We start from the raw sequence: 12827 nt of genomic DNA, 5'->3' as shown, positions 1-12827 counted from the left end.
CTGGCTTAACCACCACTGACAGAGCAGAAGAAACTATCAAAGGCAGGCACTAGCCTTGGCTGGGACATAGCAACTAACACCGCTGTCTCCCATAGCTGTTCAAACAGCATAAATGCCTAAACTTCAGCTTGACCCAGGACATTGACTGCCCTCCCCACTCAGGGCTGACAGGGGACTTCAGGACATTCAGCAGAGAAGCACGGGACGATAACAGTGTGGACAACAGATGACCCATGAACAAAGCCAATGTGCAGTGTAGTTTTAGGCAGGCTGATCCGACTACAGAATCAAAGCCTTGGCATTTTTAGTCCTCTTCGGGAATGCTTTCCTGTACTATATAGATATTTCTGGTCTTTACATATTCCGAGTACTAGAACCATATATTCCATATAAGCTAAATATAGTTCCAAATATCAATATATATCTGTTACTTTATACGGAAAAGGTGTCTGCTTTTGTTTATATTTGGCAAAAAAAGAGTTAATGCCCGATGATGAATCCTTTGTGCTAGGAAGCTCTTGGATTGCGCCATTATCACTGCCAGCCCAGGTGGAAAACTTCAGGTACTGTTTCTGTTCATAACAAGAATCATTAAAAAGATCATTCTCTTCCTTTGTGGCAGGTACGTTTATATCTCTTTTACCAAAAGGTCTGCAAAGACATCCATGTTCTCACAGAAAACAGGCAACTGCCTTTTTGTTTTCCAGGAAGACCGATGAAAAGAATTACTAAACAACATGAAGTGCTGGTCTGGTACTGGCCAGAGACTCCTTACTAACAGTAAAAGGCTCTTGATCCCTCCTTGCAGAGCACATGGAACAGTCGGTCACTGGCTTGCAGGTAAGATTCGGGTATTCCCTTCTTGCAAAACGTTTGTGATTTAAAACTTCAGCATTAAATTATATATATGCATTTCCCATAGAAAAGGCAAAGTGAAATTATGGGGAAGCTGGCAGAAGACTCTGAAATTTAAGAGAGAGAACTTTTCGGTTTTTAAAGGAAATTGCGTAAAGCAGCCATTTATTTATTTATTTCAATCTCTTTATATTTCATTAAATAAAAAGTTTCCCTGCAGCTATTCCTGCTTTTGTAATTTACTCAGAAACAGAGAAGGGGGAAAGAATGACAAGTAATGAAAAGGAAAAAAGGTTGCTTGGTTGAAGCACACAGCAGAAGAACAGAATAAAAACATGAACGTGCTAAGAAAGACTAGCAACATGTCTATTAACAAACAGTGGCAAACAGGAAAAGAGATTTAAAATATACATTGAAAACATATAGATCTGTACAAAACATGACTGGTTACCCAAGCCCAATTTTGCAAATACATAATTAAACATTATGCACAGTGAGCACTCACTGTGTTTGGTGACTGCCTCAATGGAAGTAACGTACTTAAGAATTTGTTACTTTATTCAAAACAGAGAAAGACTTATTGAATGGTCTGAAAGATGCTTAGATGCTCAGGTGTGTTCACATCCAGTCTCGCACTTTATCTTAATGTCTGGACAGAGCCCCACTGAAATTGAAAAACAGGTATGGTATTTCAGGTCCGTCTAACGGAAGTAGGTCACAGGCCTAGTCCTTTATTTTTTTTTCCCTGGAAGGGAAGAAGTAAACGTATTTGTAATTTACACATACATTTTGCAAGGCATCAAACGTATAAAAACAGAGGAGCTGAGACAGTGTAATCTTTATGTAACTACAAATACATATACTATTAAAGCCACCTATTATATCTAATTTTTTGTTCATGCAAATAATCCTATTTATTTCAATAGACTAAAGACATATTCAGCTTTATCCAATATAAATACTTGTTTTGTATCAGTTTAATCTTCTTGTTCCATGCTTCCCCGAGTTATTCAGAATCTTCTAGATTTTTCTTCTTGGAGATATGGGAAGAGTAGGAGTGAGGAAAGCAATCAGGAATCAACATTTTTGCATGCAAGTCTTACAGAACAAAATAGATCCAAAATTCATACTAAATGCTGGAAGTAATGCCAAAATACAGGCATATCTTTCAAAATTCTGAGTGTGTCCCATATCAAGTGATGCCTTGGAATATTTGGAAAGCTGAAACAAAAAAATTAGAAAAATAGACTGTCAATAGTGCTTGTGGCAATGGTAGATAACTGCCTAAAAACATCCCTGTGCAGTCCACTGAATGCAAACTAACAGGTGTATTGAAACATACTTAAGGTTTTAAGTAGTGATTTTCACACAGAGATGAAAATAAAGCGCATCAAACAACCAAAACTAAATAAAAGAACACAAGTACCAAGAGCTGGTTTTCAGGACAGAGGCTTAAAGAATTACCCACTTACGCTCTTTCTTACAATTTAATTCATGTATTCCCCACAACAGACATGCAATCTGTGTAAAAACAGACATTTATTTGGAATCTTCCTAATTATAGCCAGTAGTTCCACGGAATAAATAAATGCCTTGGTCTTGCTATTGGATCAACAGGAGTCAACCCGCTCTGAGCTCTACTTCCTTCTAAGGAGCTCTGTAAGGAACAAAATTGTATACATGTCGGCTCATTTCCAAACTGGGGGCCTCGTTTTGCAAAACAAACACCAGCTATAATGAGTAAAGAATTAAAACGAGTTTGAGGCTTCCTGCCCTGCACCGTCACTGATCTATACTTCATGTAGGACTGGGAAAATTCCTTGATTCTAATCTTGAGGGAAAAAAATGCCTTCTCAAATATTTTTGTACATTCAACACAATTTTTATTGCAGACAACCGTGTTTCTACCTAATTCTCTCAACCTCACTGTATAGTCCGTTGAGTTTAAATGAACTCATGTATTGTAATATTTTAGAGCCTTTCTGTATGAAAGGCATATAGAAGTGGGAATCAGGGATCAGACTGGGTCCTTTTAAGAAACAAAACACTTGGGAGTTTCAGGTTTCAGACCAGGTGCTTGAAAAATTGCCTCCCTATATGCCAACTATATTTTCTTTCTTGCACTCTCACAGGCCTTTTCCAAGCTTAAACATAAGCAGAAGAACCCATACAGACTGTTCAATATTCCTAAAACGATGGAAGATTAGGGGCAGGACTTTTGATTACCCACCTAGTCCGGAGATGAATGTAGGTCACAGCCTTCTCCAGTAATACTCATCTATTCCGAGATCTTTGCAAATGAAATCGTATTATTCTTGCAACCAAAACAGAGTAAGGAAGAGGAACAAATTTCCACCTCTGGCTGGCAGACAGAATTAGATAGTTCAGTTCGTTAGTAAAGAAGGAAACTATATTTGCAGCCACCAGATAATTCAAAAAGCGTTACGAAACTAAACTGACCTCTTTCTCCTGTGTTGAGTGTAATAGTGTGCCTGAACAAAGTGACAGACCTACCTGCTCTCAAGTGACTGTACCGCATACTTTCAGGGCTGAGGTGAAACAATATGCTGAGCTTACCATTATTCATCACGTATTAAGGCTGTCTGCCTAGTTTGGTCTTAGAAGGACAAGAAACACAAACTTGGGACCACGGAAACAAGTTCACTGAATGACTAAAAGCAACCTGTGCCTGTTGTCTCCCAAAAACTGTCTCCAAAAAATTAAGTTAGAGAACAACAATAGTAACTATTATAATCATATGTAGCTCATAAAATGGCTGCTTCCTTCCAGCAGCTGCCCAAACAGCATCATGGGAATTGTTTGGAAAAAATAATCCCCTGGCTCATGTCCCTGGCAGAATTGGCAGTATCCTCACCACCCAAGAAATTGTCTCTTAAAATGCTGGTCCAAACTTTAGTGCATCCGTGGAGGAGAAAGCGCACTGACTAAGCCCATTACATTGAAGAGATGGTTCTGCTGGTGGCAATAGCAGAAGTGCTGTTGGTCCTGGGTTTGGCTGTGGAGTCAGACTCTCTCTGCTTACCCACTACGTTTTACAAAAACTGCTGGATCCGACGTTTCCCGGGTCTTCTGATTGACCTGCAGGAATCGCAGAAGAGGGGAGCCCAGGTGCTGAAGATTTATGCAGAAGTCTCACCCCAACAGTGCAGCAGAACCTGCTGCCTTCTGAGGAATGGTGAGTGTTTATTATCAAGATTGTGGCATACATTAAAATTTGCATCATGATGTATGAGGAAAAACATTTTGGGTAATTTTTATATAAACATTCCTTTATATGAAGAAGAAATAATGCAAAAAAATGGGATATATCTATTTTTTGAGGCAGGAAAGCAGAGGCACATTGTAACTGTTCCCCCATCTTCAGTCCTATAGAAAGGAACTTGATAATATGAATTTTTTAGAAGACCACGCTGGAAACACATGAAAATCTTAGGGTCTGCTTTGAAATTTTAGATCTCTGTTACAAAGCTTGTGGGCAATGCTAACACTGAAACAATAACTCCTCAGTATCCATCACCATCTACTCCTGCAGAGAAAAATCAGTGACACTGATTTCAACAGGACCCTTCTTCATGGAGTATAGTACTAGACTAGGACATGGTGAAGGGGAAAGGGGAGCGAAGGACAATATGTCCTTCTCTGAAATACAAGAATATTAATTTTCTTGGAGAGAGCACTCTCTTGTTCGGTGTTTACACCATGTTTCTGGTGCAACCCAGGTATAACGTTAATATGAACAATAAAGTTATAGCAATAAATAATAGCAGTTATTCAGACAGCAGCCCCTTTTCCCTAGCCTTGTAAACTCAGACTCAGAATAAAAATAAGAAAAATCATTGCTTTTCCTAAGCCCAAGACTATACTTTCTCTGTATCACACTGCACTGGTACACTATAGGAGTATATTTCAGGAGTGTACGTGAAGTGCGTGTCCGTGGTGCCTAAATTTGACTGCAAAACTCACAAGATTTGAAAGGTTTTTGGATATAGAGGATGAAAGTGAGGTGCCAGTTACTAAAAACAGTCAATATAAATTTTGATGAAATTTTGAATTATGAGCAAAAATATGACCTTGACAACCTGAGACTGATGTAACTAATGTAACTGCCAGCAGCATTCCCAGGAAGAGTCAACTTCTGTCTTAAATATTGTGAGGAAAGAACAGTTATATACATTTCAATGTATATATAGCAATGTTTTTCCTATTTGGACAACAAACTTTTTCTCACAGAACATGGGACTGGATACCTTACAGAGATAAGTAATGGTAACTTGGAATCTCATTTTTATAATGTTACATAGTCAAGCACAAATTTATTACAATCTTAACTAAAATAGCGACATTAGATGGCATTTCGAAGATACGCTTTAAATCAGCTTGTGGTTTCCTTATAATCCCGAAGAGACAGATGTAGTCACTACCACAAATACTATTGCCAATAAATGTCCTAATTAAGATTTCAAGAAATGTTGATAAGAAGGTTGGTAAGAGAAATTTCTTTGCTGGATTCTCAGTAGTAGCACAGTTACTGAAAGCTAATCTTACAAGATAAAAAGAAATTTTGAAATAATTTAAAAACAGGCAATAAAATATTTGTTTATATCTCCTCAAACCAATGCAAAATACCTTATAGCATGCTTTTAAAGTATTCTTCCTGACCAAAGAACTATCCTTCCTTACAAAAAAACAGGTTTGTGACTTATTTTTCTTACCCGATGTTATGCAATAAAATCCATCACGGATCCCAAAGAGAATATATCCACAGAAGCCAAGTTCTTCAGATGAGATACTTTTTTCTACTACTTAATGATATTTTCATAAAGCTTGCAAAGTAATCATTAGAATGAAAAACATTTATAATTATGTTGTGCTAAACCCCAGAGTTTCTAATGACAACAGAAATCTGCACAAACTTGGAAGATTTCACTCCTCCCTTCAAAAAAACACATGTATTTTCAGGTGTCATATATTCTTAAATAAGATAGTCTCTATACCAGAAACTTGCATAGTACTCATGTATCACACTGAAAAACAAACATAAAGTATACTATTAGCACAAAGCATCCATTCTTTGACAAAATCCAGAACATTGTATACCTGGGTCTAAAGGCAAGGGTACATACTGCTACATGTGATGCAAGTGAATAACAGTTTCCTGTTGAAAGAAAAATTACCAATTTGAACAAACATCTGAAAATTGTGATTTTTCAAACAATGACTTCAATAATACCACATTGTTAGTGTTTGCAGAGTGTTTAAGAATCCTTGAACAAAAGATATCCCAGAAAAGCAAGTACTACATAGATATTTCACAGCAATATTTGAAGGGCTTTGTCTTTTAAACTGTTAACTTATGCTAAAAATGATGCAAAATGTTTACTGATGCCTAGAACTATTTCTATATTCAGAATTATTTTCTTAAAAATAGTCACTGGATTTTAAATTCCTTTGTCTGTAGAAGCCAATGTTTTTTATATGTCACCTGTAGAAATGCCTGTAGTCCTCAGGAAATACATCAAAATAGTTACATACTGGCTAAATGTAGTGATAGGACAAGGGGTAACAGATTTAAACTGAAAGAGGGTAGGTTTAGATTGGACATAAGGAAGAAATTTTTTACCATGAGGGTGGTGAGGCACTGGAACAGGTTGCCCAGAGAAGTTGTGGATGCCCCATCCCTGGAAGTGTTCAAGGCCAGGTTGGACGGGGCTCTGAGCAACCTGATCTAGTGGAAGGTGTCCCTGCCCACGGCAGGGGGGTTGGAGCTAGATGATGTTTAAGGTCCCTTCCAACCCAAACCATTCTGTGATTCTATGAGTCTATGAAATGTTTATAATCTTTCAAAGAAAAATGTAAACCAATTGGTAAATAATAAAGCCAGAGCTTTGTATAATCCCTGTAAGATTATAATTTTGTCTCCCACAAACTATGTTCTTCTATTGTTTTGATAATCATAAGCATCTTTGTACCAGTCTTACTTTCATAAATATCTACTCTAAGCTCGAGTTCCTATGACAAATAACTCAAAACTGATAAAGCCTAACTAGAGGTAGATATAGGACATGAAAATTATATCAGTGAAAGAAAACTTGGTGATTATCACCTTTGATTTAGCTTTACCTTGCTATCATTACTGTTTAGGATCTCAGTTTTACTTGCAAATATTGCTGTTTTCGTTTCAGCTAGGCAGACAACCTTGATCTTTGTATGTAAGTAGCTAAAAAACACAAGACAATTCTGTAACAGAACTTCTGCCATGATTTTTTCTTCCATAGAGCTGCTGAATTTGTATTGTTCAGACAGACAGAGTGCATTTTCATTGCACATTTTTATTTAATTAATTGTATACATTTTTTGAAAATAATGTTACTCTCTTAGGGCAGGTAAGTTCATTATGACGGAAAAAACTATTTTCAAGGTGCATGTTTACTGTGTTAATATATGATGCAGTACTGAGGCTACTGACTGAAAATATACAAGTAATACAGAAAAGACAGTAAGCATGGGTTTAGTGTATTTTCTTCCTTTTCTCATTTGTAGATAGGTTAGGGATTTTATTGGTTTTTTAACTACATATAAGGTAGGAAGAGTTGCACAATTTTTTTCTGTTGTTCATTGCAGAAGTATTACAAATGATTTTCATTACTTGCAAATATGAGGAAAATGTTTGGAATAAATACCTAAGTAAATAGAATACCTTTATAAAGCTAGGTAGTTTCCTAACAATTTATGTAAAATAAAGCTTTTTCGTAAGGGTGTTATACGAATATACTGTAACTAAAATGCTTTTCCAATATTTAAAAAAAAAAAAATCACAGAATTATTTTAGAATTGTTTGCCTGAAGCAACTCTTCAGCCCTATTAATTCACATGTTCTAGACAGTTACATTAACAAATACAGATCTTATCTTAAAAGCTTATTTCATACACAAACTGTCCAATTTAGAGTCAGAAGGTATGCTACAACTTTCTGAAGTGCAAAGCTTGAGAGTCAGAATCAGTATCAGAAAAGTTCTCCTTAGCTGTTTTAATAATTTACAGTATTTTCTGCTATTGAATGTGTCCCCTGCCCTGCCAATACTTTTTTTAATTGCAGATAGCTGTATTAGCTCAGGTATGGAGATTACATTCAAGACAGGTAAAATAGAATAAATAAAACCTCCAAAACTTCGTACCACTAAAACAAAACCTAACATTGAACCTGCTCCAAGCACATTGATATAAAATAAAATTAACTTTTGACTTGATATTTTGACTTGCGATTTTGATGTCCTGTAAAACTCTGAAAGAAGAATCTTTCTTGCTTTTTATATAGTGTCACTCTAAGCATAAGTAATCATCATATATTTTCTATCTAAATCTTAAACCATTAGGATTCAGGCTTCTATATACTTTTGAAAATTGGGTTTCAGTGACAAGTTGTTCAGGCATTTTTTCATTATTACTTTCGCCCTGATTTCTGATGTGAGAAGATAGAACTGAACCTCCAAACATAAATAAAGAACTGTCTAAACTACTGTATTCACAGAAATACAATAGCCCAAAGGCAAACAAGGAAAACGCTTGAGAACTGGCAGCGGGGCAGGATGTCACTTACTTCTTGTAGTTCAGGATGATTTTTTTTTAATAGTCTGGGTGGAATGAATGGTTGCAGTCCAGTTTCAAGTAGACAGGTATATTACAATAGAGCAAACATCTCAAAGTTGTCTTCCTTGATAACTTTACTTTTAGAAATGGTCCACTCACTGAAGCTGAGACGTGAAGGAAGGCAACTGGTAGGAGGACTACAAGCTAAAGCATATGATTTCATTTTATCAGAGACACGTTTAGAATTCAGATGGCTATTCTGTTCCTTCTTCTTAAAATAAGAATATAGTTGTAAGTAGTTCTACTTTACTGACTACGTGCTTAATTAGTTTGCACGATAATGAGAGAACCACAGATTTAAAGTTCTATGGAGCTGCCCAGTATTAATGATCTTCTGATGTTAAATAATGTAATAACATGCAAAATGCAATGTTCATTATGCTGATAAGCTCAACTTTATTCTTTTTGTATTACAGTTTCCTGCAATCTGGCAGTGTTCTACCACGGAGCTATTCATGAGAATACGAATTGCCTGCACGTGTCTTGCCCAGCATTGGAAAGTTGCATACTAAAGGCTAGAATCAATGTCATTTTGTACAACATCACATCAGGTAAATCGGCATTTCATTTATAAAGGCTGAAAACATAGCAACTATAGGAAATGCTAAAATTATACTAGGTCATTTGCTATGGTAAAAAATCTTCTGAAGTAACATGCAATGCTAAAAAAGCATAAGACACACTTCCTTTTTCATTAATGCACCTACTTCTAAGAATACTTCCCCCCTTTCTTCCATTCAATATTTGAGAAAGGACCTTGAAGATACACCCTGCTTTCAAGATTCATGCTCTGAGTACCTAATCAATACTATGTTTGGGGAAAATACCATACCAGATCTGAGAGACTGAGAGGTGAGGCTGCCCACTGCTCCATGTCCCCAGATCCAACCAGTAGCAAGGCTGAAAATGCATTCCCACTAGGCACGTGCACAAAGAGCACACGTACATACCACAAGTATACATATATACACAGCCAGCCACACAGGTTACACAGACATATGCATAAAGGAGACACGTGAACACAGGCAGCACCAAGAGCCGCATCCTGCTTTCTCTGGCTGCACAGGATGGAGACCTGCTAGTGAAGATACATATATACACATATGTGCAATGCGGATCCCCCCAGCAGCTGGGCTCAGATGCTCATTCTGCCCAGTAGCTGCCCCTGGACCCCAGTCTCCCCGTTGCTGGCACCCAGACGTACGAACCCCCAAGGGTGCAGCCCCCCTCCAGTTGCTGGTGCAGACTGTCACACATGCACACAGAGCTGGCCGGGACTCCCCTACTCTCCAGTAGCCTAGATCCCTCCCTTTCCTCACCTTTGGTTCCTTCCCTAAGCATCCCATAGTAAGTCCTGTGCAATCCAAAAATGCACTTCCCTTGCATCCCATAAGGTGTCCCATAACCCTAGGCAGTGACACCCCCAGTCCAGAAGGTGTTGATGGGTATTATTTGGGCTCCCTGACCTGCCATTGTCTCCGTGTACTCCTTTTGTGGGTGTGCAGATGAGCTTTTATCACATAAACTAACATTGTTTATGATTTAATAGGCATTGATCCAGATCTTCTTATTTTTGAAAAACTGACATCCAAAGAGCCAAATACTCACTCCTCACTGAATAAGTATGGAAGGCAAAACAGCACAAAGGCCACTGAGTGGGAAAGGTGCCAGCATCATAATGCCACGTCAAGTTCTCTTCTGCTCCAAGCTCCATCTTCTACCACTAGCCACGGCTTAACAGCAAACACTTATACCTCCAGTACAAGCCTGATGGTCAAAAAACCTGAAGTTACCCCTTATTCCAGGGCAGAAACTTTTCCACTGGATGATCATTTTGCTAAGAGGACAAGCATAACTTCAGTAAACACTAAGTCAATCACCAGCTCGGACAAAAAGACCGTACCCTCACCTTCGATATCCAAGTCTGCCGAGGTATTATCCCACATGCCCACTCCTCCTCGTCTGAACAGCAGTAAACAACACTTAAATGAAACCAAAGGCTACAGTGGTAAGAATTATACTTCGGATAATGAGGCACCTGCTTGGGAAGCTGCAGCTTTGGGTGTCTGGTTGATTCCTGTTGTTCTTTGCTCTTCTCTCATCTTCCTTTGCTGTTGTACTGTTGCTTTCACAGCAGGGCGTTGCAGAAATAGGAGAGGTCAGTATAAGCCCATAAGGAGAAGAAGAATAATGTCGAGACAATTCATAAAATACACTACTGTCAAAGGTAATTTGTAAAATACTGTCATCATCTTTATTTTGGAACAACCAGCTTTTAAAAACTGAACCATATATACCAGCTTATTTCTCTTAAAGAATCAAAGATAATTTTTTCACTGATGGTTTCAGAATCTTGCGATTGTAATTTAATTCTTGACAGATGAAACACAATTCCCCCACCTCTTTAGGTAAGAAGTACACACTTATAGCTCCCACTATATGCTTAGAGGTGTTAGAGCACATTTGGTTCATAATCTGACCCAGACTAATGCCTAACAAACAGTATACCCTAACTTAAGAGAGCAGATTCACTGCAGCTGTACGTATTCCTTCCACTGACTTTGAACTAACCTGAGAAAATTAAGTGTAGAGTGCAATCAGTAAAACTGACTGAAGCTTTATAGTATCATAAAATCATTTAACTCTAATCATCCTTTAATTGCCTCAGATCTAGTTTTTTCTATAAAAACTGTCCATTTTTCTGCAACTAAGTTCTAGATTCACCTTTTTTCCCCATTTATCCCTAATATTGAGACAAAACAATTCAGCCAGCACTCTTTACTTCTTCGAAGAAAAACACCAAAAACAACCCAAGTCCCCAAAACTACTGAATTCCATTAACTCATACCCAAACATCTGATCATTCAATCTTTATGCTTTACTTCCTCCCCACTTCTCACTTCACTCTTCTGGTAACAATGACTTCAAATGTTTTTCAAGCCCCTCCAGAAGACTTCAACTGCCTTTGTAAACTTACTTGCTCTGCAGTGCATTGACAAATCCATTCTGTTACTGGCGCAGGAAAACACAAAGGTGGCTAACATTTGTTCATGCCTTGCAACCAGCATCAATCTGTGTTGTCCACCTTGACTTGCTTTTTCTTGCCTACTCATATTTATCCTTTATGTCATTAGCTTTTTAAAATAGGAATAGTCACTTAATGTATGTTGCACGGGAATAGACAAAATGTTTTGAAAGCTCTAGAAGTCAGCTTTATAATAAAAAATCCTTTTTTTGTTTCCTCGTCCTGTATACTCTATTCATAAAAGTGCTCCTCCTGAACATAAATCAAGTGACTAGATCAACAACGTAGCAAGGTATTTCCTTGCCTTACCTTACTCAGGAAGTTTGCTTAGCAAAGCAAACATTTTCAACAGTAACCAGGATTGTTCTTCTTCTTGTTGACGTCTCAGAGTTTCTCACTTTCTTCACTTGCTGTAAGAAGTTTCTATTTCCCAGACAAATGTAAATGTTAAAAAAGGAAACAATAAAAATAAAACTTATTGTCACATGTCTATGTGGCAGAAAATTATTTTAAAACTGGTAAGATTCATGCAATGTTCAAAGACTACAGTGATGAGGTTCTAAGGCCACATGAATACCTAATTACAGTTGAGCAGGTTGGTTTCAGAGGAAAAGACCTCTCAAATTATATTTTAACCCACACTGATCAGCACCGTAGCTTAAAAAACTGAAATGTAAAAAACCTCTCGTTTATAGTATTTGATGGGCCTTGTATGCTAATTTATACGTAACGGAAGAGAGACTGACACAGGATAAGAACATTTTAAAGGAGTGGGGTTATTTAATCAGTTGAAATAACACAGAAGAAATTCCTTCTATTTTAGCTAGAAAAATTAGAATTAGGTATGATTTGTTTTTAAGGGCAGTTCTATGCTTATATGTAAAGTGATACAAACTCTAGAGATGTACCTACTGCATGATGTACTTTAAATTTCAACAAGCTTTTATCATCAAATTGCACTTTTCTAATTCATCACATGGCTGAATCTAGCACATAGTTTAACTATCACTAAAAATTTCAGCTAAGAATGATGAGACCCCAAGGGGTCTTCTGAGTTAGAGGAAGTTGACATGTATTCTTTTCCAGGTTTTTAACACCAAAAGGGAAGGAACTAGGAGAAAGGAACCAAGATACCCTATATTGTATCAAGGGATGAATGCGGTGATACTGTAAATAAAGAACATATTTCTCATGTGCTCATCGTCTTAGGGTAATCTTCATGGATCTGACCCCAAAATGGAAAAGTCTCAGGTCTGATTCATTTCATTAGGAAACAAAG

General features: G+C 37.4%; 1 protein-coding gene across 1 annotated transcript; it reads left to right on the top strand.

Moving 5' to 3' along the window:
• Positions 1–615: 615 nt before the first annotated feature.
• MANSC4 (MANSC domain containing 4) lies at positions 616–11762 on the top strand. Its single transcript, XM_076344966.1, has 4 exons — positions 616–840; positions 2988–4051; positions 8940–9074; positions 10073–11762. Exons 2-4 carry the CDS (start codon positions 3823–3825, stop codon positions 10759–10761), a joined length of 1053 nt encoding a protein of 350 aa, XP_076201081.1. The 5' UTR covers positions 616–840; positions 2988–3822; the 3' UTR covers positions 10762–11762.
• Positions 11763–12827: the final 1065 nt, after the last annotated feature.

The sequence above is a fragment of the Aptenodytes patagonicus genome, chromosome 1, assembly GCF_965638725.1.
Source record: "Aptenodytes patagonicus chromosome 1, bAptPat1.pri.cur, whole genome shotgun sequence".
NCBI classification, from domain to species: domain Eukaryota; kingdom Metazoa; phylum Chordata; class Aves; order Sphenisciformes; family Spheniscidae; genus Aptenodytes; species Aptenodytes patagonicus.
This window is presented reverse-complemented; position numbering and strand designations above follow the sequence as displayed.

Coding starts and splice junctions, on each gene's coding strand:
- MANSC4 (XM_076344966.1), top strand. CDS start 3,823: ATGGTTCTGCTGGTGGCAATAGCAGAAGTGCTGTTGGTCCTGGGTTTG. Junction 4,052..8,939: donor CTGCTGCCTTCTGAGGAATG/GTGAGTGTTTAT, acceptor TTTGTATTACAG/TTTCCTGCAATCTGGCAGTG. Junction 9,075..10,072: donor TTTGTACAACATCACATCAG/GTAAATCGGCAT, acceptor ATGATTTAATAG/GCATTGATCCAGATCTTCTT.